Source organism: Monodelphis domestica, chromosome 5 (genome assembly GCF_027887165.1).
Source record: "Monodelphis domestica isolate mMonDom1 chromosome 5, mMonDom1.pri, whole genome shotgun sequence".
NCBI classification, from domain to species: Eukaryota; Metazoa; Chordata; class Mammalia; order Didelphimorphia; family Didelphidae; genus Monodelphis; species Monodelphis domestica.
In genome coordinates, this window is record NC_077231.1 from 275868598 (window position 1) to 275895330 (window position 26733).

A 26733-nucleotide genomic window follows, 5' to 3' on the forward strand; every position below is an offset into this window, starting at 1 on the left:
TCATCTTTTGTCAATGTTCATTGTGGTCTGACAAGTCTTTCCCCAGGCAGTTCACTCCTTCTAAGCCCTTCGCCATTCTGTTTCTTTGTTTCAGAATTCCAAGTATTTTTTCCCCTTCCATTGAGACTATAGATAGCATCCCTAACTATCAGCAGAGACTTGGTTTTCTAAAATGTTTTTACATTTTCTTCACTCCAAACCATTCCTTTCTGAGTAATGACTCTAGGTTTATCTGTGTCCCTGATAACATTTGTCACATATATTCAATAAAAAATAGTAACTAATAGTAACTACATGGTGAAATATATAAAATGGGGGACCTGGCATTAGGAAGACCTGAGTTCATATCCTGTTTTAGAAACTGTAAATCTTGAAATTTCTCAGACTTGTGAATGTTAAAAATGTCCACATTGAGGAATCCTCCATTGGAACAAATTCCCTACTGGAAACATTCCCCATTTTGATGTGAGAACTCGCCAGGATCAGAAATGGGAGGACCTCTACTCCACCCGTACTTAAGACTGCTTTAGGGGAGAAAACTCCTTGCTATGGGAGGACCTCTACTCCACCCTTACTTAAGACTGCTTTAGGGGAGAAAACTCCTTGCTAAACAATGAAAGTACTTGGATCCATGCTTATGATGAGGCAGGGAGTTCTTTGAGCCATGCCTGTTTTTAGAATTTATACAATGGGATGCTGGGTACCTATAAAGGTCGGGCAGGTTTTCTCTTAATAAGATTAGTCGACTCAACTGTGTTTTCTCTGGTTCAGACTTACTAAGGGGATTAGTCGACTTAGCAGGAATTCAGATGGGCAGTCCTTTGGAAAACGTCTACAGTGATTGGTAGAAGTAAGGACTTAGGGGAGGTGACATAGGATTAAAACCCCTATATAAGAAAAAGCAGAATCTCTTGAGGAGACAATCCTTTTGGAGAAAGCTCTTATGAGGATCACTTGGGAAGAATCTCTTGAGAGAGGCTCTGGAGAAGAGAAGCTCTTGGAGGACAATCTCTAAGGAGGTCTCGCTGGAACTCCTCTGATGAAATCAGCTTAGATGGAGCTGACCTGGTGTCCCTAGAATCCTTGCTTAGACAGACCTTGTGGTGAGTGATAAAAGACTAACTGACTGATCTCTCTCTTAAGACTCAGGTCTAGGCCATGTTGGCTTAAGGCCCTTCATACTTATTTCCTTTTTCTCTCTTTCTCTCTTTTCTTTAATTCCACATTTGTATTAATTAAAATCTCTATAAAACCCAGTTGACTTGGGTATTTGAATAATTGGGAATATTTCCCTGGAGACCACCTTATATTTGATTTAAAAACCAAGACACTTTAGTGAAACATATTTTCTGCGGTCAAATTTACTCACCCTCTCTTATATCTATCACAATTTATATCTTCCACCATTTTAACGCACTACAGTTTACAACATCACTCTTTTAACTGTTACAGTTTAAGACCTTCAACCATTTTAAATCTAACAAAACTTAGTAGATATGTGACTGTGGGCAAGTCACTTAAACACTCACATTCTCAATTTCTTCAACTATAACATGTGGATAATAATAGGAATATTGATTGTAGTGAGGACAACAGGATATAATATTTGTAAAGCACTTTGTGAACCTTAAAGTTCAATATAAATGCCACTAGTGCCCTTAATATTATTGTCATCACCATCACTATGCACATATCTCTATATGTGAGTATACACATATCTGTAAAGTGTGTTAGATTTTATATGATGCTATCTGCATTTCTAAAGAACATTGAAATTAATAAGATTGCAGATGGGTCATTTGAATATTGAGAATAATATTAACAATTATGATGATGATGGCAATGATGACAGCATGTATATGGACTCCAAGCGTGTTGAGGGGACAGCCCAGGATAATGACCAGAGTTGTACAAAATGAACGAGAGTGGATGAGTTGCAGTTTGCATTATTGGAGGGACTATAAGAAATCTGTGATGTCAAAATTCATTAGTGTGTTTGAATATATGTCTATTACATTTATAGATATAAGCATTAAAGACTCTTCTAACATTGGTTTTTTTCAAGTGATTTAGAATGGCTTATTTCTTACTGGGACATCCATGATTACAAAAGTGGAAACTGACAAAGAGAGATCAGATAAAAAGACCAATGTCTCATGTCCAATAATAGTGGAATCAGGCTTAGAGACTGATACTAATGTCCACTAACTGTGTTGCTTTTCTATATAAAAACTGTATATACTGAACCTTTTTCTTTTGTTGTCTTTTTAACATAAAATTTTAAGTTGTCTTTTTTTGTAGACCTACTAAAAATAGAATTTAGTATTATTTTATGTCTTTCTCTCTCAAAACAGTAGCCAAGTCCCCTTCTCCACAAAATTCAGTTGTTTTATTTTCTAGATGAGTAAATGGCTTCTGTCCAAAAGCTTTTTTTTCTTTCCTCAAGAGCTAAATTCTGTGTATAAGAATTTGACTAAGATATATTGTGCCTATCTGTGCCTAATGAAGCACTAACCAGAGTAAATGATGAGTGACAGTTTAATCAATCCAATTCTGTCAGTAGCCACCAAGGGCATGGAGAATATAATTTTTTAATCTCTTACTTTTCAAATACACTGAATATCCACATGGGAAAAAAATCTCTGCAGTTCTGGGTACTGAATTTTCCTCATTGTTATGTTATAATTTTTTTTAGTCTCTTGGAACCGTGTTTCAGAGCAAAAGTATAGTTTTTGGGTAGATTTACAAATATAAACACTTCTTCTGGCAAAATGATAAAAATGTATGCTTTGTTTTGTGTATCAAAAACCATCCATTGCCCTGAGTAATCATGTGTTTCAATGAGCCTTAGCTAAATTCAATTATTAAATAGGGTAGCTCTTGTTGAACTTTACCAAGGGATATGGCGCCCTATATGTTCAATTAAGTATTTATTTGGCACTGAAAAGAAAATTATTTGACTCTGCAGGTTTTTTATTTTTGTTAGGCTAGAGTCCATATGTGGAAATCTTGTTGTTTACAGAAGGAAAAACAATAACATTGGACCAAATGGAATAGCAAGAGTTTTTAGAAGCAGAATGGCCCAATCTTTTAGAAAGTCTCTACATGGGAAAGACATGCAAGCTTTGAGAAGATCGCTATTCCTGGAACCAAGGTGGAAAGCCCAGAGGAACATCAAGTTGTTTTCACAGGACCTTTGACTTTAGATCTGGAAAAAGACCTTAAAGGTCATTGAATCTCACCCCCTCATTTTACAGGTAATGAAATTGAGGCTAGGAAAGAGAGATCCATTCGCCATTTTGGGTCCCACAGCAAGTAAATGTCTTGGCACAATTTAAAATCAGATTTTCTTGATTCCCGAGTCCAACTCTATAACCCTTGTGCTGCTTATCAGACTAGCTTGTACATGGGCAGGGTTTTATTATTCTGCTTAGTTCAAGTTAGGCTACTAGAAATTTGCTTACCTTTTAGCCCTTAAGGAAAATGGGTTGATGAAGTTTTTGGGACCTACATGGCATTTTGCACAAGCAGTTGTGCTAAGGAGCATCAGGCACTAGGAATAGAGGCAGAGTTTCCATTTAAAATTCTTGTTCTGTAAGTCCTGAATAATCTTGGCCAAGTCAATTTCTCTCATGGCTTCTATTTTCTGTTTGAAAGGAATGGAACAAATGATTTCTAAGGTCTCTTTTAGTGCTCTATCTTTGACTTTTGATGTCTGTTTCTGAGCAGATTTCTCCGTGTTGTGTGTAACCCATCACGCAGATTGATGTACAAACTTTCAGAGTTCCAGTGAACTCAAGAAGTAATCTTGTCAAGGTTTATTAAAAAATGTCAAATCTCTAAATAGAGAAATGTGTTTGTCGTTCAGTCGTTTTAGTTGTGTCTGATTCTTCATGACCCCATTTAACATTTTCTTGGCAAAGATATTGGAGTGTTTTGCCATTTCCTTCTCCAAAAAAATGGAGAAATGTACCTTAAAAAAAACAACAACACTGAAATTCCCTTTTATACTCATCAGATTGGCAAAAATCACAGTTGTTAGGAGGAATATAGGAGAAGTGAAGGGATACTTTGGGTGGTGCTGTTGATTGGGAAATCAAGGGATATATTTATCAGTTCGAGAATGGTTGAATAAGTTATGGTGTATGCATATAATGGGATGATATTGAGTTTCATGAAAGGGGCAGTTTTAAAGAAAATGTGAAGACAAATTAATTAATAGAGTGAAGTGAGTGAAATTTGGAGTATGACAGCCATATTGTAAATTTAAAAACCTAAGAAATTCTCTGATCAATTTGGTGATCAACCGTAATTTAGAGGACCCTTGTTAGAATATGCTGCCCAAGTCCTGGGAGATGATGAGCTTAAGTTGCAAAATAAATCATACATTTTCAGATGTGGCTAAAGTAGGATATCTTTTTGGTATATGTTTTTTTCTTTTTATTTCATGGTTTTTATTTTCTTTCTTTCATTGTTTACATTTAGGACGGGAAGGGGTAGGAGTTGGGAGTGGAAGAGGGAATTTGGAAAAGATGGCCAAAATGAAAGGAGTAGGAGACCAAAGGAAGATAAAACACAGAGAGGGTCATCTAAGCATTTTTACATGTAGGAAAGAGAACAGAGGTCTGTAGGAGACCCTGCTAAGCAATACATCTTTGAAAATAATATTGAATTGTTTGTTTACTTGCACAGAGGAGGAACTAGCTCAGTGTGGTACAGATTTATGACTGCATGTGCAAATCTCTTTTTCTTTTCCACTTGTATATATAACAAATGCTCACCTGATTTGATATTTGCTAAGGTCCAAATTAAAAATAAAAATTTGAAAGGCAACGATTAATTCTAATCCCTGACTTTACAGATTAAGAAACCAAAGCCCTTTGAGGAGAAGTGACTTGTATAAAAATCATTGACTTTTTCTCTTTTCCTTCATTCTCCCCCTAGTTTTTGCATATGATAAAAAGAAGCTAGGAAAACTATTAAAGTGAAAATATGCAGGGAACATCACTTCACATGGTTCCTTTGACTTAGGGAACTGTAGGTTGTTTGCTGAAGTTGTATGATGGGTTTTTATTGTAAGTTTCATAATGATATGAAGAATATCTTAAGTTTTTAATAGCTATCATAACAAAGTGCGTACTTTAGGAGCTTCTGGTAAGCTAAAAAGGATTTAGTTATGGATCTGGTAACAAACAATGCTTCTTTTCTTTTTTTTAATTTTAATTTTTAATTTCAAACATTGTTCCTTGGTTACAAAAATCATTTTATTTCCCTCCCTCCCCTCCACACCCCTCCTATCGCCAATGCGCAGTTTGACTGGGTTTCGCCTGTGTTCTTGATCAGAACCTCTTTCTGTTGTTGGTATTTGCAATAGGGTGTTCATTTGGAGTCTATTTCTCCATTCATATCCCCTTCGACACTGTCATTAAGCTGTAGTTTTTCTTTAGTGTTTTTACTCCCACAGTTTTTCCTCTGAATGTGGATAGTGTTTTTTCTCCTGTACCTCTTTAGGTTGTTCAGGGTCATTGCATTACCACCAATGGAGGAGTACATAACCTTCGATTGTACCACAGTGTGTCAGTCTCTGTGCACACTGTTCTCCTGGTTCTGCTCCTCTCACTCTGCATCACTTCCTGGAGGTTGTTCCAGTTCTCATGGAATTCCTCCAGTTCATTATTCCTTTGAGCACAGTAGTATTCCATCACCAACAGATACCACAATTTGCTCAGCTGTTCCCCAATCGATGGACACCTCCTTATTTTCCAATTTTTTGTCACCACAAAGAGCGCAGCTATGAATATTCTACTACAAGTCTTTTTCCTCATGATCTCTTTGGGGTATAAACCAAATAGTGCAAGGGCTGGATCGAAGGGCAGACAGTCTTTTATCACTCTTTGGGTATAGTTCCAACAATGCTTCTTTTCTGAGGACCCTCTTAACTTTTTAACTTGGTCAACAATTTATCAGAAACTTAGCTTTCTTTGCTCCCTTCTTTTCCACTAGGTTGTGCTTGATCATTTTATGGACAGAGGACATAAATTATTATGCTAGAGACTATGCACTTGCTTCTTTATTGATTTCTTGGTAACTTATTTCCTTTTTATCATCTGATTTATATATCTAAAGACAGACATTTTTCTGAGAAGGGGTCCATAGGCTTCACCAGACTGCCAAATGGGTCCACTCAAAAGTTTAAGAATCTCTGTTCTAGGGCCATTTTGATGAATTCATAAAAAGCAATTCGAATATGGATTTAAGACTGAAGGAATAGAACCTAAATGCATTTCACTGGACCCAAAGTAGTAGCATTCTATTATATTCATTTTCTGTAGTTGTTTATCCATTCTTCTTTTGCTGGTTTCTTAGTCTCTAATTGTTTGTCACTACACAAAAAACTACTTTAAATATTTTTGTGCATATAAAACTTTCCTCTTTCTCTTTCTGATCCTTTTAGGGTATAGATCCAATAGCTATATTGCCAGGTTAATGAGCATTCATGGTTTGGTGACATATAGTTTTAAATTTTTTTTTTTTCAGAATGGAAATTATCCCACTAACAGAGCATCACTGTCCTTATTTTCTTTCAACCCTTTCAAATTATTTAATTCCTTTCTCTGTTCTTCCCTCCCTCCCTCTCTCCCTCCCTCCCTCCCTCCCTCCCTCCCTCCCTCCCTCCCTTCCTTCCTCCCTCCCTCCCTTCCTTCCTTCCTTCCTTCCTTCCTTCCTTCCTTCCTTCCTTCCTTCCTTCCTTCCTTCCTTCCTTCCTTCCTTCCTTCCTTCCTTCCTTCCTTCCTTCCTTCCTTCCTTCCTTCCTTCCTTCCTTCCTTCCTTCCTTCCTTCCTTCCTTCCTTCCTTCCTTCCTTCCTTCCTTCCTTCCTTCCTTCCTCTTTATCAATTTGATGAATGTGAGTTGGAATTTCAGAGTTGCTTTTGTTTAAATTTATCTAATCATTAATAATTTTGGAACATGTTTTTCATATGGTCATAAATAGCTTCAATTGATTTCCCTGAGAAATGCCTATTTATATCCCAGGTCCATTTATAAATTGGGGAATGGTTCTTAAATTCTTATAAATTTGAGCTTTTGCTTATGTATATTATAAATGAGACTTTTAATAGAGGAACTTGATGTGAAGATTTTTTTTTGCTAGTTAATTCTTTTCTAATTTTAGTTATATTGCATTTGTACAAAACCTTCTTAATTTAATGTAATAAAAAAACTTTCCCATCTTGTTTTTCTATTCTTTTATGTCTATAGGGTTTTTTAAATGTCTAAGCCATGTCTCCTTTTTTTAATGTTGTAAGATTTAAATTAATACCAATAACTCCAAGTATTATTTTTTATAAAGTTTATTACTAATCACTTGAAGTAGAAGAAATAAAAAAAAAGAAATAGAAATTCAAAGCCTAATAATCTAACTAAACTATGACCACATGTGTAAATTCTCCTGCTGGCTCTCAACCAACTTCAGCAGTCATGTTCAGGGAAAAGAGAGAGAGGCATGAGGTCACACCAAAACTTTATCCTCCCTATGTTCATGCAGGTTTGCACTCTGTGTAAGTACGCAAATAGGATGCTAGGTAAATGAGTAGTTCTAGGGAGCAAATTCTATCCACGCAACCTATCCAAACAATGTCTATAGGGTTGTTTTTTTTTAAATGTGTATGGGTTTTTTTATGTCTAAGTTATGCCTCCATTTTGCCATATCCAAATTGCCTGACTGCTGCAGTCTACTTACACTTACCATATATATTCTCATTGCCATTTAGTTTTCCTACATATCAATTTACAGTCTCATAGCTTTACTGAACTAGTGCACAAATAATCAAACCAACCTATCAACTCATCAATGTGGCCATTACTTCCAGTGATGCAGATCTTACCTCATTCATGCTTACTCAGTCTACTTGATAAATGTCCATAGGTCATCAATCCAGTACACTAGAAGGTTCTTTGCTTTCTCTCTCTTGATTGTATAAGGATTCTCCTGTATATGGGTTGTCTATTAGTTACCTGTCTTTTTTTTTTCTTCTCATAATCAATCCCTTTAATTCCCTATCTTTACTAATGGAAACATACTTTAAGACTAGTTTGGTGTTATAATTCCTTGCTTATAATGTGTGGCTGCCTGCTTACATCCTCTATGGAAATTCTCCATTGTCTTTCAGACAAGAAAAATTTCAATTATTTGAAGGTTGTAGTTTGCCATGAATCAAAGACATGAAATAACTTGGGAAGAATGTTATGCTAAAAGCACATTTTTTTTGAGCTTGAGAAAGCTACACAATTTTTCCAAATATGTCCCAACTTGATTTCTTTTTCTTATTCAGGTCTAATCTCCATAATATTCATGACAACATTCTGAGGTGACTGCTATTATTATTTCTATTTTATAAATGAGTAAACTGAAGCAAAGAGAAGTTAAGTGACTTTTCCAGGTTCATGTAGCTTGTAAATATCTGAGGGAGGATTTGAACTTGAGTCTTTTTGAATCCCAGATTCACCCAGTGCTCCACATAGATGACTACATACACTCCACTAACTTAGTGTTAATCTTGCAACTATATATCGTCATCTAGCTTGATGCCTTATCCTATTTCTTGCCTTCTGTTTTTATGAGTTTTTTTCCCTCTCACTGTGGCTGGTAAAAATTATTTTTCTCAAAGGAGTTTGGCTTTTGCTCCTGAGACTTTCTAGTGTTCAGGAGTTCATTGTAGTTAGGACAGCATCTTCCAGTAATAGCTGATGAAACTACTCATCTCAATAAGGCATCCCTCTTCTATTTTGCCTCTTCAAGGCATCCTCCATGAAACTGGCAAACAGTGTAGATGAGCATATGCTTCCTTGTTTTATCTTTCATTTGATGTTGTTTTTTAGCTGATTATTAAACAAAGCCATTTCTACAACCACAATCTGTTCTACAATCTTGTATAATTTAATACTACATACAAAGAGGACACTTGGAAGACTGTTTAAATATATACATTTTCCTCTTAGGAGTCAAGTAAATTTAAAATAAGATTTTAGAAAAGGAATTATGGAAACATTAAAATATTTTTTAAAAAGTAACAAAATATTAGGAAATAATGTTTTTCTCTCAAGCTCTTTTTGGAGTCTTAGGGAAATTCCTTGTAAAGAGTGGCAGTAGTTCTAAAACAGGTTTTTCTTTGAGAAACAGAGTAAAGGCAATATTAAATCTTGTAACAAACCTCTTAACTCTTCTTTCATACTATTGCCTCCCCACCCACAGGGAGTGACAAGATATCTTTTGAAGGAGAAGTTAACCTTGTTGACTTCTCCTGGATGACTTAGTTACTCAACTGTTCTTGAATATTAACCACAACTATATAATTTATATATTGTTTTCCAGGGGACTGAGTCAGATCAGAGGGCTGGGTAGTATGCCAGGTTGGATACATTTCTCCAAGCTATAAATACTTGGTTATTAGAATAATATTAAAATTACATAAAATTGTTTCTGGCAGACTTGACCTTTAACATGTAGAGTATAAAATTAGTGTTCATATTTTTTGGATGAAATCTTATATGCTTTCCTCCTTTTAGTGAACGCTGGATCTGTGAAGATGTGGTCTGATAAAAAAGCTATTTCCCGTTTTGCTTTCCTTAAACCTTCTTTCCAAGTATTACTAAACAATTCACATAATACCTTTGCAGAGATGAGAAAGGAGATATTAGCCAATTAGCTACTGAGCTTTTACTTGACCATTTATTATTGGTGTTATGGAGAAAAGTGCTCTCCAAGCTCATTTTAGTTCTTTAGAAATATTTCCTTCTTTTCTTTTTTTTTAAAGAATGTTTTCATCTTATTTTTTTTTTCTCAATTACTCATAAAAACAATTTTTTTAAGCATTTTTTAAACCCTTACCTTCTGTCTCCGATTCAGTATTGTGTTTTGGTTCCAAAGTAGAGGAGCAGTGAGAGCTATGATATTTCATATAGCAACACACTGACATATCTTCTGGAAATGTGGTGATTGTAGCAGTATTTCTGATGAGAATGGATTGCATATATGTTCCTATTCACATTAATTTGTTGTCCCATTTTCATTGACAGAGTTCCTTAGGATGATCTGACTTTGCTAACATTTCACATCAAGCTCTCAACAAATTCATTTTTTCATCAGTTGATTTTTGTTGACTTTTTTGAGACTATTAGCTATAGTTGTTTTCCATTTTCACTCCACCACACCCCCTCATTCTCTGTAATATTTTGAAAATGAGCTTGTAGGGTAAATTAGATTTGTCTATGGCTACCATGACTTCCTGGGTAGCAAGAAAATTGATAATTTTCTCCATGTGATTGTTTCTGGACTCGACCTCCAGCTTGTGGCATTTGTTCTGCACTACGTGAATTTCTCAAAGTGATTCGGATGAAATGGATGTCTTTACTCTTGATCCTTTCAGAATTTTCAGAGTTGACAGCTTAATCACAATATCTCTCACATTTCTATCGAACTTTAAGATTTATAAAGTGCTTGGCTCACTAGGACATTATGCAATAGGTGTACCATTATCCTCATGCTTGGAGCGTCTGTTGAAAGGAATGGTTTGAGTTGCTGTCATTGTACAAAATACCCTTTTTATCCTTATATTTTAGAATTAGGTTGACCCTTCCCCTAGGTAGCTGGCGATTTGAGTACATAGAAGCAACTCATTATCAGAAAAAAAGAAATAAAATAGGAAAAATCTGCTCTTTCAGCAACTAGTTGTTTCCTGTGTGTTCCTATATTTTCTAAGGTGTGATGCACAGAAGATACAGTGTTAGAAGTCAAGGGAAAAAAATCATCTGGATTCCAGTGCCTCTGACAACTATTGCTGTGTGACTTTGAGCAAGTCACTTAACATCTTCATGTTTTAATCAATTCTCTAAGATTTATTGTTGTTAAACTGTTTAGCTATGTTTGACTCTCCATGACCTGATTTGGGGTTTTCTTGGCAAAGACACTGGAGTGGTTTGCCATTTCCTTCTTCAGCTCATTTTACAGATGTGGAAACGGAGGCAAACAGGGTTCAGGGACTTACCCAGGGTCACATAGCTAGTAAGTATTGTGAATTCAAAGAATTCTCTTTCACAGTTTTCAGATTTGAATTCAGCAAAGTGAGTCTTCCTAATTCCAAGTCCAGTGCTCTATCCACCTCATCATCTAGCTTCCCTCAAATTTACCAACTGCATAGAATCTCTCCTCGTGGAATATATTTCCTTCACTGATTTGAGTCACAGATTCTTTGAATATTTATAAGAGATCTTACATTTGATTAAACAAGATAGTATTTGTAAAATGCTAACAATGCTTGACACATAGTAGATATGGTATAAGTGATAGCTGTTATTATCTTTATTATTGTTATTACTAGTATAAGACAGCCAATTTGATTGTTTTTTTTATGATATATTTTAGTACTCTCCTTGCCCAAAGCCTTAATCATCGTGTATGTATGAGTACCTCCTTTCTTTCTTCATCCTGATATACATTTCAGAATATTTTTTGATGTCCTCTTCTTCAATCACAATCTCAGTGAAATCACCAAGTCTCATTGTATGGAATGGCTTACTTTGGATGACCACATGAAGGTTATTTTCATCCACCACATCTTTATCTTCTGCATAATATGTTGGCATACCAACTATAGTTATTTTATTGCTTTTTCACTTGGTTGTGAAATATTACAAAGTAACATCATCTACTACTCAATGTAATTATGCTTTTTCTTGTTTTGGGAAAGACAAAACAACTACAACAACCCATCTCTTCTAAGAGAATTTTTGTTACCTACTTATATATATCTTCTGATTTCATTTGTTGTGATGTCATTAGTAATAATAATAATTGCTAGCATTTATAAGGCACGTTTGCAAATTACTTTACAAAATATTATCTCATTTAATGCTCAAATGCTCAAACCTAAGGAATTCTGAAACAAGTAGACACTTCTAAAGTCTCCCTCTTCCATTTAAATCACTTGTAATTCAGATCCCTCTTCCACACACAAAGAAAGCTCAAAACATCCCTGTGATCTAGGAACTATCATTATCCTGGTTTTACAGATGAGAAACCTAAGGGTTTTGTTCAGGATAACATAGGAAGTAAGCATTTGAGGGAGAATTTGCATTCAAGTTTTCTTGACTCTTAAATTATATTCACTGTCCCACTCTGTGCAATGTAGATGAGTTGTATTTCATTTCCTAGAGTTGTGCTTTAGCTTGTATGATCATTGTAAAAAGAGAACACATTAAGAATAATTTCAGAGACATCTAGATGGTTCAGTGGCTGGAAAGCCAGGTCCATAGATGGAGATCTTAGATTCAAATCTAGCCTCAGACACTTCCTAGCTGGATGACCCTGTGTAGATCACCTAATCCCAACTGACCAGTCTTTATCACTCTTTTGCCTTGGATTGATACTTAGTATTGATTTTAAGCCAGAAGATGAGTTATTTTTTAAGTGATTTAATAAATTGTCTAATAATTTTGTGATTCTCAAAAACCTCTTTCCCTTTCTATATTGTTTCATCATTTTATAAATAGAATGCACTGAGAGTCTTTTGTATTTGTATCAATTTCATGATTTCCCATGAATAAAAAGAGCCAAATCACCTAGTTGCCCACCCAGTTATCAAACTGGGTATTTGAAATTTTCTGCAAAAAATAAATTTTGTTAGCACAACTATTTCCATAGAACAGAGGACCATACTGAGAAGAGGTGTTTTTTGTTTTGTTTTTAAACCTTACCTTCCGTCTTGGAGTCAATACTGTGTATTGGCTTCAAGGTAGAAGAGTGGTAAGGGTTAGGGAATGGGGGGTCAAGTGACTTGTCCAGGTTCACACAGCTAGAAGTGTCTGAGGCCAGATTTGAACCCAGGACCTTCCATCTCTAGGTCTGGTTTTCAATCCACTCAGTCACCCAGCTGCTCCCTGAGAAGAGGTTTTTAAAAAACATAGTTCTGTAGAACCGATTCACTCAGCTTTTCTTCTGTGTAAATAGAATTTTGTACCTAATTTTTAATCTTACACTTTCTGAGTAAGTAGATTTCTGGAGATATTTGCTGGTTGAAGGTGGGAAGTAATATAAGGAGACCTTTAAACGAAAGTGACTTTTTAAAGGTTCAGATATTGACTTTATTAATTTATTTAATTAATTATTTGTGAATCAGGACATAACCATGCAAAATAATCTTGTAAAAGGTCTTTTTTTTAAAATTTAATTTAGGGCACCATTTGACCTAAGGAATTCTGAAACAAGTAGACACTTCTAAAGTCTCCCTCTTCCATTTAAATCACTTGTAATTCAGATCCCTCTTCCACACACAAAGAAAGCCAAAATGAAAACAAACCTAGAGTGATTTTTTTTTTGCCATGTTTAATGACTGTCACCTACTTAGATTAAAACAATAAAGGACAAAGGATCATCAAGAGAGTTAAGAAACAAAATGTTTAACAGTGTCAAGAGTACAGAGAAATTTTAGACCTACTGTGATTGTTATCTCTGTTTCTGTTACTTTCTGATATGTCAGGTATGAGAAGTGACTATTCAACATAATTAGCTGAGAAGTCTGATTGTGGAGTGCTTTTGTATTCTCCACAGAGGAGAGTCTTTCTAATCATAGCACTCCCATTTGGTAGAGCTCAATATAAGGTGTCTCTGAAGCTAGCAGCTCAGTTGAAGTGCTCCATAAGCAACACAATGGGAGGCTGAAACATCCCAGCTCTTGCTCTAGTCAGGAAGGATATCAACAATCCCAGGTGGATGGTAAAGAGATAACTGATGAGTTGTCCCTTGAAACCTGAGCTCAGGTAATATACATTCCTTGTGCATTACCCCATCGCACGGGTACCACAATTCCTTGCCACACAAATTCCTCAGGGATAGATGTTCTATAGACTCTTTGTAGCCAAATCCACTCTTCTGGTCAAAGTATAGATATTTGTTACAATGTGGTAGACTTTTGTGGACGATGTTTCATTCTTATTTTGATTGCATTAGTATTTAACTAAATGCCTTTGTTTTGAATTGTCTCCTCTGCTTTAGTATTAAAACTAATTGGAATTTTTGATTTATAATATGGGGAGACTTTTGACTTACAGAATCCTTGGAATGGGTTAGGATATTGGATTCTCACTACTACTTAATGAATGGCTTTTTGTCAGTTTCTGAGTAACCTATTAACTTTGGGAAATTTGCATTCAGAATGAATCAAATTATTTTATTGATTCACCAAATACAAATTTTATCATCTATGTGTAAGACAGTGATAAGAACAGCTTATTAGCTATCTAAATCCCTCACAAAATAGTTTTTATAAAAACGATGTCATGAACTTCACTGGCTTTATAGTGAACTGTTCTCTGTTCTCATGCTTAAGAAATTTAGGATAAATAATGGGCAATAATGGTATAATTATTCAGATTCTCAGCAGCAGCAACAGAGATGAAACAGGCATTTACTGGAATAAGATTATATATTATAACTACAATGCCTAAGTGGGTGAATTCTTTTTCAATGAACTGCTTTAGCTGGTCAGACAACTTAATAAAAATGCATTGAAAGAGAGCAGTGAAATGTGATTAATGGAAGATAAAAAGCTGAGGAGAAATGACCATAAGACAGTACCCCCTCCCATTCTGGATTGAGCTGTTGGCCTGCTCTCTGAAACTTAATCAGTTTTCTTTGTTACAAAGCTTCCTACAGAAATGTTTATATACCCAATCAGTTTTTTTCCCCCATTCTTTTTTTTCTTGTGCTGTAAATCACTTTTGAATAAGTGCTTTGAGCATAATTTTTGAAACCAAAGTAATACACTCTCAAACACCCTGTGAAGACACAATGTCATGAGAAATCTCCATTAAGGATAACACTCTGATTACCTCTGCCAGCTTAAGTAGAAAAGAGCTTTTGAAAATTCTTATATCATCTTGGTTCAGCTGAACTCAGTAGAATCATGTGGTATATTTTTTTGCATACTTCATTTAATCATATATTTATACTTAAACTATATTTTTTTCTTTTTTAAAAATTTTATTAATAATAGAATTTATCCACAAGTGTCCCAACCCCTCTTGACCTTCCAATTGTTACAAAGGGCACATGATGTATTATATTTGAATATTTTCCAAATTATAACATTATGAAAAAGAAATGGAATAATTTAGAGCAAGTATATAATAATTTAAAAAATTAAAATAAAAACATCATTAGGTCTTTAGAATCTATTTCCAAACTTTATAGAGTATAAATGGGATTTACTCACATTCATATCTATTTCTATATTTCCCTTTGTAGGGGAGTTGGCTGTATCTTTGTTGAAATGATCCAAGGGGTTGCTGCTTTTCCAGGAATGAAAGATATTCAAGACCAACTTGAACGAATATTTCTGGTAAGTCCCCTAAATATTGTTTCTAAAGAAATGGGCTTTTAACTTTTTTTTATTTTTACTGACTTATGGATACAGTGATTGATCTAATACCATTTGAAAAAATCATTTGTTGTGCCAAATACTGATAATATACTCAAGAGCAAAAAAATTAGTATTAAATGAGACCAAAAATGCCTCTAAATGCCTTTATCAAAAGGATAGCATCCTAAGTCAGCAGTTTAAATGTTCACTGAACAGAAATTGGGATCCAAGCTCATATTTATGTACAAATTGCAAATGAAAACAAATAAATAATGAGAAATTTATTACTTTTATTGTTCTATAAATTATAAATATTGTTATATAAACTTTAAATGAAATAAATATTAAAATTATTTTTACATTTAATTGGGAAAAATTACTTATTATTAAAAAAAAAGAAAAGTACCATCTGACCTGCTTTTCTATTACACAAGTTTCTGGTTGGTCAATAAGTGTCTAAAGTGAGCCACATGATACAAATTCCAGTGCTCTTTGTGACCATATATAACATTGAGTCTTCATTATCTATTATGAAGCACTTGAAAACTTGAAAGCACTTTAATAAATGTCTTTGTTATATTATTATCATCATTGTCATTTCTACATGGGAATCTGGTAATGGTTATCTGTGAAATGGTCAGTAAGGTAATAAACATTTATTATGCACTTACTATGTGCTGGGCACTGGGGTAAACACTGGAAATAAGGACAAAAAGGTAATTCCTGCCCCCAAGGAACTCACAATCTGATTGGTGAGACAACAAACAAATGACTATGTACAAATAAGTTATACTGAGTAAATGGGTAAAAATTAGAAGACAAAAGACACTTGAATTAAGAAAGGATTGAATAAGGCTTCTTCTAGAAATCCCATATACCTCTTTCCTCCCTTCAGACCTACATGGTAGAGATGATTCTTAATCTCCTCAGAAAAGATGTTTAAGTATATGAAGATTCCTCTATTTTTCTCTCCACCCCTCAAACCTAAAACAAACAAACAAACCAACCCCACAAAATTTTGTTTTAGAATCAATTCAAAGTCAGAAGAGCATCAAGGGTTAGGCAGCTAGGGGCAAGTGACTTGCCCAGGGTCATATAGCTAGTGTCTGAGCCCAATTTCAACCAGGACCTCCTATCTCTAGGGCTGACTCTATGCACAATGCTATCTAGCTGCCCTCTTCTACTCTTACGATACTGAGTCAGGGTCTTTACAGCCTTAATTAAAATTTAAAATATTAATTAAAATTAATTCAATATATAAAGCACTTATCATACATAATGAAAATATATGAACTTTAAATAAAAATTTTAAAAATTAAATTAAATTTTAAAAAATTAATAGAAAATTAAAATTTATTAAAGTTTCTAGAAATTATGCTTTCTAAATAGTGCCATTGGTCTCCAAGGAATCACTGATCGCCTTCTATAACCAAAGACAATTATAAAATCAGATCTCTATGTTGTTCATTTGTATTTTAAGACTTAAATATGGCTTTTATTAGCATTCACTTTTCCAAAACTGCATTGATTACGATTCTTTACTCTTTTTTTCTATTGGCCTTTAAAAAATTCTTCTGAGGCTTTTTAAATGTAAGCATTTTGGAAGTACTTTCCAAGAGTGAAATGTGGTAGTTATTTTTTTAAATTACAGAAACTAGTGTCAGTGTCTCAAAAGTAGTTTTTTTTCAAAATCCAGCTTATTTTTGGCATATTTTGCTTCCTTTGAGACTTTTTTTTTTTACTGTGTAATAATATTCAATATATTGTAATTAACCCGGGAGTTGTAATTAACTAGACTTTATTTCCTGGCTTCTTTTCTTTCTTCTTTCTTAACATTTCTGTGCTCCTCCTCATCCCTGGGATATAAGAGAGATGAAACTGTGCCAGAATGCATTTGGCTGCTTGCTTACAGATCTAGCCAATAGAATTTTGCTTTTTTTGTTTGTTTGTTTTTTCTTTCCCTGCAATGGTTATAAATCAATCCAAAAATGAGACTGAATATCAAATACCTAAGTTGGGGAAGCCCTTTTACATTCTGTGACCAATCTATGTTTCCAAAAATCCTACACATTACTCCCCACTCTGTCCTAGTCAAACTATGCCACTTGCTATCTGTGCCATTCTTTCTCTCCTCCATACTTTTGCCCAAACTGCCTGCTCTGACTAGAATGTTCTCTGTCTTCATCTCTACCTCTTGGCATTTCTGTCTTCTTCCATATCAGAGTGACCTCTTGAATAAAGTCATTCCTGATCCCTCCATCTGCTATGACTACATCACTTAAAGTTATTTACATATGTTTAATGGAAGGTTAGGGCAAATACATTGGGAAATAACATTAGTTTTGGACTTAGAGAGCCTGGATTCAAATCTCAGATCTACCATTTAACATCCATGTCACTTAACCTTTCTGGTCTTTAAGTTCTTTGTCTCTAAAATGAAGGGGTTAGACTAGATGATCCTTTATAGATTTTCTGCTCTAAGACTGATCCTGGTATTGATCCCCCAGATTAGGTCAATTTATGCCATTTTCCTCAGGGAGATATAAGTTCCTTGAAGGCAGGGAATGTTTTTGTCTCTCCCCAGTTCCTTACATTGCTTATGGAATCAGTGAATGAATGAATGGCACCCAGTCAAATTAGTTATAACAGAAAAGGGTCAGTATAAATTTACAAGGAGTTCTGCTTAATCTAGGTGTCTCAATGGCAGGTTCTCCATATGCTCCACACTTGAGACCAGAAGTAGATCATGACTTGATTCCAAAGGGGAACGGACATCTTCATTTTTAAAAGCTATTGTCCAGTAGACTCTCATACCATTTTTAAAATATTCTCTTCTTATTAGGAGTAGAGTTGTCTAGTCACAACCATGAAGTAATAGCTGAAAAAAATTGGGAATATATTCTTAGCAAGATACAATATTTCCATATTTTTATATTATTGTGATAGGACTATTAATAGCTTTCATTTAGAAGAAAAATTTCATTTTGAAGTATATCCTAAGAACTTTGATATAAAGTAGACTTCAAAAATAAACATTAGGGGCATCTAGATGATTCAGTGTATTGAGAACCAAAACCGGGGTTCATATCTGACCTCAAACACTTCCTAGCTATGTGATCCTGGACAAGTCACTTAACCTCAGTTATCTAGCCCTTACAGCTCTTCCGTCTTAGGACCAATTTAGTATTGATACCAATATGGAAATTAAAAGTTAGCAAATTAACAAATTAAAGTATTTCTGAATTTAAAGTGTTTTTTTTTAAATATTTACTCCCATTTTAATTTTTCTTTATCTTCTGTGCTTTCCCATTAATTAGAATTGCTTTATTACTTATTGGAATTTATTAATTTTTCTTTAGGATCTCAGCAATAGTTCAAATAATTTTACTTTGTTACTTTTTTTTGCAACACTTTTTCTTAAAAGATGTAAAACATATGCTTTGATATTTTTGGGAAATTGAATTTGGAGGGAAATATCCTTGAGCTATATTTCTGAAAAACCTTGTATGCTAATTACATGAAAGAAAAGATTATTGAATTGCTTGAAAGAGCCCTGTCAAAGTGAATACTTAAAATATTCATTATTTATGGAGTTAACTGATTTCCCAATAGGTACAATCACGCTGGGTTGCTTCCAAGAGGTTTTGCTCCTATTACTTAAGTTTATGGTTCATTTTAGTACTTTTTTATGAGCATCCAGAGACTTTTGGGAAATGTGTAGTCTTTTAATAAATCAAAGAAATAAATAATTGCAATTTCCCCAGAGAGTGCATGAAATTATTGATACAGGAGACTATTGTCTCTTCTTAGAGAGCCAAGACCTTTAATATGCAGGTAATTATTGTGATGGATGTTAATAGCTCCTACAATTGCTTTGGCTGCTTCCTGCTATAGATGTAGAATACCTTTTAAGGGTGAAGAGATTTTTCGAAGATGAAGAAAATTTTTCTGCCCCCCCCCCCGCCCCCAAATTATTCCTTTAAAATTGGGCAACTTGATGTTTAGTCTTTAAGAAACAGAGTCAAAATACTATAATCTGCGAACCTATTTTGGAAACCATTGGTTCAATTTGAAATATTTTAGCTTAAAAACAAGACAAGATTAAATTCATTTTATAAATTCCTCTCAACGTCCAGAATATACTGGTCCTGACTTCCATTAGATCTCTTGGAGGAAGAACTGTTTTAGATTCAATAGGGTTGAATTGATGGCATGCTATTATGTCATAGTCTGACCTATTGTATTTCAAAACCTAATAGCAGTTATAAGTTCCATTCTGGTTGAAGCATTATTAGGCAAATAATCAATTTAAAAATAATAAAATGAGGGGATTATTCTTGTTCTCTATGTATTTTAACAGGAGGATTACAGTCTTTCATTTTCTCTGGAAATTATATACAGAAAGGTAGCTAATAACTTTAGGGCACAAAATTAATCAGGTTAATCCTACTCCCGACAACTAATACCAATTAACTATCTTACACTAAGTATTTTTTAAAATTCTGAAATGAACTAACAACCATACCACAAAAGCATTTTTTTCTTCACTGGGTTTTTTGTTTGTTTGTTTCAGTGAATTATATTTTATTTGGAGGACTGGGTTTGAGGGAAGGAATGCAAAAGAGAAATTATCATCTTTATAGATAGCATCTGCACTGACATAATTCTAAGAAACAATGTAAGGGGCCAAACAGAGCTGAGATTGGGGCTGGCAAAGTAGACAGTCCTTCAGGGTGTGTCTTTGGGGAACTCATGAAGGTTGCTCTTTAATATTGCACACCTTTTTGATGCCAGAAAATTCCACAGTCTGTGGCATGTAAGTATTTATTCTGTGATAGGCTGTATGTTTTCATTGACTTTTCTGATGGATAGTAACATGGTGGGGCCAATTTTCTAATGTGGGGGTGGGACACTGCAATTTTAAAATCCTTGCCCAAGGTGTACACATGCCTCATTCTGCCTCTGGTGTCAATGATAAATGTCTTCCATGAGATGCGCTTTGTCTGATCCGCCTTCAGCAATACCATTTTCAGAGATTTTATGACGTAGTGTCATGAGTATAACTGATGACAAAACATTGCTTCACACGCTGATTAAATAATAAATGAGTGAAAAACTAATAAGATTCCTTTTTCTTGCAAATTATCCTCATGCTCAGGAAAGAAAGAACACAAAGCAATCAGTAATAATCTTTAAGGAACGGCTAAAATCTGGATAAATGATTTTTGACATCCTGTGGACAATCACTCTAATGTCAATATCAAGAAACTTCAAGTACTTTTCTCTGTTTTAAAAAATGTATTACAGGATACTTGCTAATAAGATGGGCAGTATCACTCTATTCTCGAGTTAAGTAGGTTGAAAGCCAACAGAATGAGGATTTTTTGGGGAAAAAACTTATTTAAACAGCCATGAGCTACAGCATTATGATGGAGCAGATGGTGCCAAGGTGGAAGTTCCTACCTCTATGGCAGCCTTAATGTTGTGGAGGCAGCTAATTCTAGGTCTCTAATGATCATCGACTTCTGCTCAACCAAGATTGAAAAATTGGAATGAGTGAACTTTTTGATTGATTCAGATCTTCCTTTATCTAAATGTGTGTTTCACCCTAATATTCTCCTTGCTTAAGTATGAGCATAAAGTTTTCAGAAGCATGTCATAATGTCATTTTATTTGTGTGCTAATTTGTATTAATTTTATTGGCAGACTATATATAAGATAATCTTTCTCTGCATCCATGTGGTTATTTTATATTTATTTATTATTTATATTTGTATATTATTTATATTTATATTTTTATATTATATATAATATATATATTAAATAAATATAGAATTTATTTTTGAAAACTATTTCTTCTGCTCCCTGGATATATAGATATTCCTGACAGGTCAGATTTCTTCTCTGAGTCTCTTTCTTTATCTGAGAGATATCATTTGGGAGCTGGTTGCCATGCTTTCCCAGGGACCATTTGTGTATATTTGCCCTGCATGAGACCTGATGGTGGGGTTGGTCCTTTTTTAGTTATTGTCCATTCATATGAATGCCAATTTGAGAATCCTGTCCTTACTATGTAATTCAATTCAATAAGCATTTTCTATACACCTACTATTTGCCAGACACTGAGATTAAAAGGGAAAGAAAGAAAGGAAGGAAGAAAGAGAAAAAGGAAGGAAGAAAGAGAAAAAGGAAGGAAGAAAGAGAGAGAGAGAGAAAGGAAGGAAGGAAGAAAGAAAATAGAAGGAAGAGAGAGAGAAAGGAAGGAAGGAAGAGAGAGAGAGAGAGAGAGAGAGAGAGAGAGAGAGAGAGAGAGAGAGAGAGAGAAAGAAAGAAAGAAAGAAAGAAAGAAAGAAAGAAAGAAAGAAAGAAAGAAAGAAAGAAAGAAAGAAAGAAAGAAAGAGAAAGAAAGAAAAACAGTCTTTATCTCAAGGAGCTTATAAGTTCTACTATGGAAAAAACAATTCACAAATAGGTCAAATACAAAATATGAGTGTGTATATATATATAATAATAACTTCATAAGGCATTGGGGTTTTGAGGTGGGTGGTACTAGCAACTAGTAGGGATTAGGAAAACTGGCACTTCAATCCCAAAGGGAGCTCCTTGGAAGAAAGCCATTTCTAAATCTAGCCACTTGTATGCCAGCCGTCTTCCTCATCTCCTTCTCAATGGAATTTGAAATCTGCCCCTGAAATTCTAGGCTTTGGATAAGTGGTTATTTGAAGCCTTCACTTCACTTTTTAGCCATTTCCAAACCATGTCAGTGCTTGTCCACATAATTCCTCCTTCTCTCACCTTTTCCCCTTATGTGTTGCCTTCTATTAGAATAGGAGTTTCTTGAGGTCAGGGAATTGTCTTCCTTGCCTGTATTTGCCACCCTAGCACTTGGCACAGTGTCTGACATGGACTAGCTGCTTAACTGGCATTCAGGGTTAGTAGTGAGTTTTTAAATGAGTATGTATGGAGGTCTTCTCAAAGTTTTGTCATTGAAGTGATGACTAAATGTATGGGGCTGAATGAATTTTCTCTAATGTGTATATCTAGATGAATTACAAAAGAAGGCCAGAGGCCTCTGAACCTTGAAGGATGCCCATAATGATATCCAAATTCTTGTATTATTCCCTCTGACTCAGCCAAATCAGACTCTTTTCTCTATTCTCCAAACCTGCCTTGGACTATACTTCTTGTCTCATCAACTTTACCCCTTGCTTCTTTGTCCTAACTCTGTACTGGATAAATTCCTAATTTCTGAGGCAAAAGACTAATAAATTTCTTCCTTTAATTCTTCATATATTGAAATGTTTGTGTTAGTTGGTAATTATTCAGTTCCTAGCAAAAAATAAAAATAAAAACAAAAATCTCTCCCAATCTCTAGTCTCTCCCATCAGTCTTTCCTCTCAGAACTCACATGGGACCTTGTTTAGCTTTTATCTATCATGCCAATTCCATGTTATTATGTTTTGTGATTATTCACGTATGTATCTTATACCCCATTAGTAAAGGGATAATGCCCTCTGTTTTCCCACATGTAACATGATGTTCTGCACATACTAAGCACTAAAAATGGGTTTGTGAAAGGAAGAAGATTCATCAAAGAATAGAATTTAATAAACCCAGTTCAAGGAGGGAGATCAGAAGGGTGTTGTGACCCAGAAATTAGAGAAAAAAGTGACTCCTCCATCACGCAAATCAGATGAGGATGAGAATAAAGCAATGTGTACAATTCGGGGAGTCACTGGTGAGCGTGGACCGAGTTCAGTGGAAGATGACAAAGGAAGTCAGATCGCAGAGAGTTGGCGGGGGAGCTGGGAGGAGAGGCAGTGAAACTCACTAGTTGAGATAGACTACTCATTTACGTGGAATGAGAAATAGTGAAAAGGGAAGAATCCAGGGAAACAGAGGGAGAGATTGAATACTTTGGAGACAAAGGAATTGAGCGATCCATAAACAGGCCCTGTAGATGAATGTTCTAATAAAGAATGGGCTGTGCTTATTAAGTGTAATGGAAATGTTGGCAGCAAACTTTAGCAGACTCATTTATCTTAAGACAAAGTAGTACAGTATTGTAGCCTACCACAGTCTAGCTTAGTGACATTTTCATTTTCAAGGGAACTTATATTATCAGGATCCCCAATCTGTTGTTTATAGAAAATTTGGACGAGCTCAGGTTGCAGACTCATTTGCCCCCAGATACTGTTGAATTATGCCATCATATATTTTCTTCAAAAGGATGGATGAGGAGAATGCTATGAACCGCCAAGCTGGGACTGAAAAATGACAATCTCTGAGAGCAATTATAGCCCACTAGCCTAATCTTTGTCAAGGAAGACTTTCTTCCAGGTACACTGAGTCATTTCTAAAGCTGGCAGCACGCTTCCTCTTTGCATCCCTCCATCGCACTTGGCACCACTAGTTTCTTTCACATAGTGGATGATTTGTGAAATGAAGGTTGATTATTTTGTAGCTACACTTTGGGATTTCCTTACCTTACTAGAGATACATTGAGATTATGCTATACTCCCTATTAAGGCACCAGATATTATGGAGCATTTCAATTCCATTACATGGATAATACAGATGATGCTGAAGTTGAGAGCATCACTTTAATATGTCCTCTGCAATTTTTAAATGTTTGTCTTTGGACTTGCACAGTTAGCACAGGAGTAAGGCATTGTGCTAGGCACTAATAATAAGTGTCATACTTAATGCAAATGATATTAATGAGAGGGTGATTCTTTTTCTATTCTCTTTAAGAAATATTTATTTCTGAATATTGGGCAGAGCAATCACAGGTTTTCATCACAGCCAGAAATAGGAGAAAAACTTGTGATCGTAGTAGGCATAGTAGGTGCTCATTAAATGCTTGCTATTGGATTTAGCAACTAATGGGATTTAATGGTAGTAATTTCTTCATTTAAAATATCTTTGATTAAGGCCTTTTGTTTTTATATCGCAAACATTTTCAGATATAAACCCACCTTTTTTTACCTTTTGCCTTCACTTTCATTTATTTCTAGCTGAGTCTTCCTTTGTACCAAAGATAAACAGTTAAGCCAAACCAACAGATACAGTGACCAAATCTGACAGTGTACGCAATTACCGATGTCTTTAAGAGGCTGTAGAATCCGATCTTCAGTTTGTTGGTGTTTAATGGATGTTGTGAAAAGAACATAATTATTTTCCATTTATCTCCAACTAAATATTTCTTGATTTGATTTGGCTTGAAATGAAACTAAATAGAGAATCTATTTATTTAGCGGAAGGAATTTATGACTCTTGAAGACTTATCTTTCATGAGCATCCCATTATAAATTTGTAGCCTATTTAACTTATTGGAATGTCTTAAAGATGTATTCATTTATTCATTCAGCAAAAAAAAAAAGGAACTCTATGCATTATTATGCATTCTACTGGGCACTATAGAAAACAGAACAATGAATGAGGCATAATCACTGCCTCCAAGGTATTAGGAATCTAAGAGATGAGATAGGAAATATGTAACAAATAAGTATAGACTACATAGTATATGTGTAAGGATGTATAAGAATAAGGAGAGACCTGTATTTAAATCCTGCCTCAAAAATAAATTCTTTTTAATAAAAAAAAATCTTTACTCTTACATTTAATAAATGTAGGATGATAAACCAGCAAATCTACTAAAATTTCTGGGAGCAAATTTCCACATTTTGCTTTTACTTTGTACCTTCTTTGTTCAGCAATGGCCAGTCATTTCAGCTGTATTTGACTCTTCATAAACCTTTTTGGAATTTTCTTAGAGAGATCCTAGAGTAATTTGCTATCTTACATTTGTAGAAACTGAGTCAAACAGTGAAGTGACTTGCCTAGGGTCACACAAGTAGTAAGTTTGGCCAGGAAAATGAGGCAAGTCTTCAAAGCAGTGTTGGTATTGGAGTTAGGGAATTCTAGCCAGTCAAGTTCAAGGAAAGCCAGGAGGATGGAGGAAAATACATAAGGAAAGAATTGGAGGGAAGAGAATATAAGATTCTCTGGGAAACAGTAAGGATCTTGGGTGCCCAATAGAAGATTTGAGGTTTGATTTTATTGGCAATTCATAAGTAGTAAAACATTTTTGGGGGTAACTAGGTGGCCTGGTGGATAGAATGCATTTTCATCTGTTTCAGGTCACCATGGAGAGTTTTGAAGGTGGGTGGACTCTTATGATCCTACGGAAGAGTTAGTTTAACCCTTTATGCATCTTTTTCCCCCCTGATTCCTGTGGTCTCTTTTGACAGCCAGAGGTGTTCATTTTTAAATGTATAGAATGTGCAATTTTGAATAATCCTTATAAAACAAATTTCCTGGTGTAGTTATCCAATGCAGAGGGTCAGGAATGATGTGTGGTACATCTACTACATCTAATGCTGACTTTTAGTGCCATGTGTTTGGCTTCATTTAATTTTAATCAATAGCAGAAATCAAAATTAGCTTTCCTCATTGGCCAGTTTTTCAATGGAGTTGCTGATTAATGTCCTTCTGTAATTCTGTTTATATTTTAATTCTGAAGTCATTGTGACAAAGACCTTGTCTGCTTAGAAACTCAGAGTTCAGAGAGAATAATCAATTAGTCATTCAGCAAACATTTATTAAGTATGTACTGGGAGTAAGGCATTGTGCTAGGGACTAATAAACATAATGCAAATGATGTTAAGGAGAAGGTGATTATTTTTCTATTCTCTTTAAGAAATACTTATTACTGAATATTGGGCAGAGCAATCACAGGTATTCATCAGAACCAGAAATTGGGGAAAAGCTTGTAATCATAGCCAGAAAGGGGGAAGAAACTTGAATATGTACCATAATCCTGATTGGAAAGAGGGGCAGACGAGCTAGGATCAATAAGAGTTCTTATATTTGTAGAAAATTGTCCATTTGAAGATAGAGATGCTTTATTCATAGAATTAAATAGTTGTTAATTGAATGAACTGACAATTTCATGAATAAGATTCCCTGATTGATAACATCCAGTTAGGAACAGTTAAAACCCATTCATCGGGGGTAAATAGGTAGCTCAGTGGATTGAGAATTAGTCTTAGACATGGGAAGGTCCTGTGTTCAAATCTGTCCTTAGATATTGCCTAGCTCTGTTACCTTGGTTGAGTCACTTAACTCCCATTGCCTAGCCTTTACCCCTCTTCTGCCTTGGAACAAATACATAGTATTGATTCCAAAATGGAAGGTAAAGTTTAAAAAAAAACACACCATACTTTTTGGTTTAATTTAATGATCATAATAATTCATATTACTCTACCATTTATGGTTTACAGACATGCTTCATGACCACACTCTAGGAGGTAGTAT

The 26733-nt window shown here is 34.8% G+C and overlaps 1 protein-coding gene across 7 annotated transcripts in view; it reads left to right on the plus strand.

The window, feature by feature from the left end:
* The window catches only part of CDK14 (cyclin dependent kinase 14), a 648447-nt gene that overhangs the window by 402343 nt on the left and 219371 nt on the right, over nt 1–26733 (plus strand). For all 7 annotated transcript variants that reach the window (XR_008912449.1, XM_056800182.1, XM_056800184.1 and 4 more), the window contains one exon: nt 15300–15393. Coding sequence is in view for 6 of the 7 variants with exons in the window: in XM_056800182.1 (XP_056656160.1) it covers nt 15300–15393 (94 nt within the window). In the remaining variant the exon portion in view is untranslated. The remainder of the gene's footprint in view (nt 1–15299; nt 15394–26733) is intronic.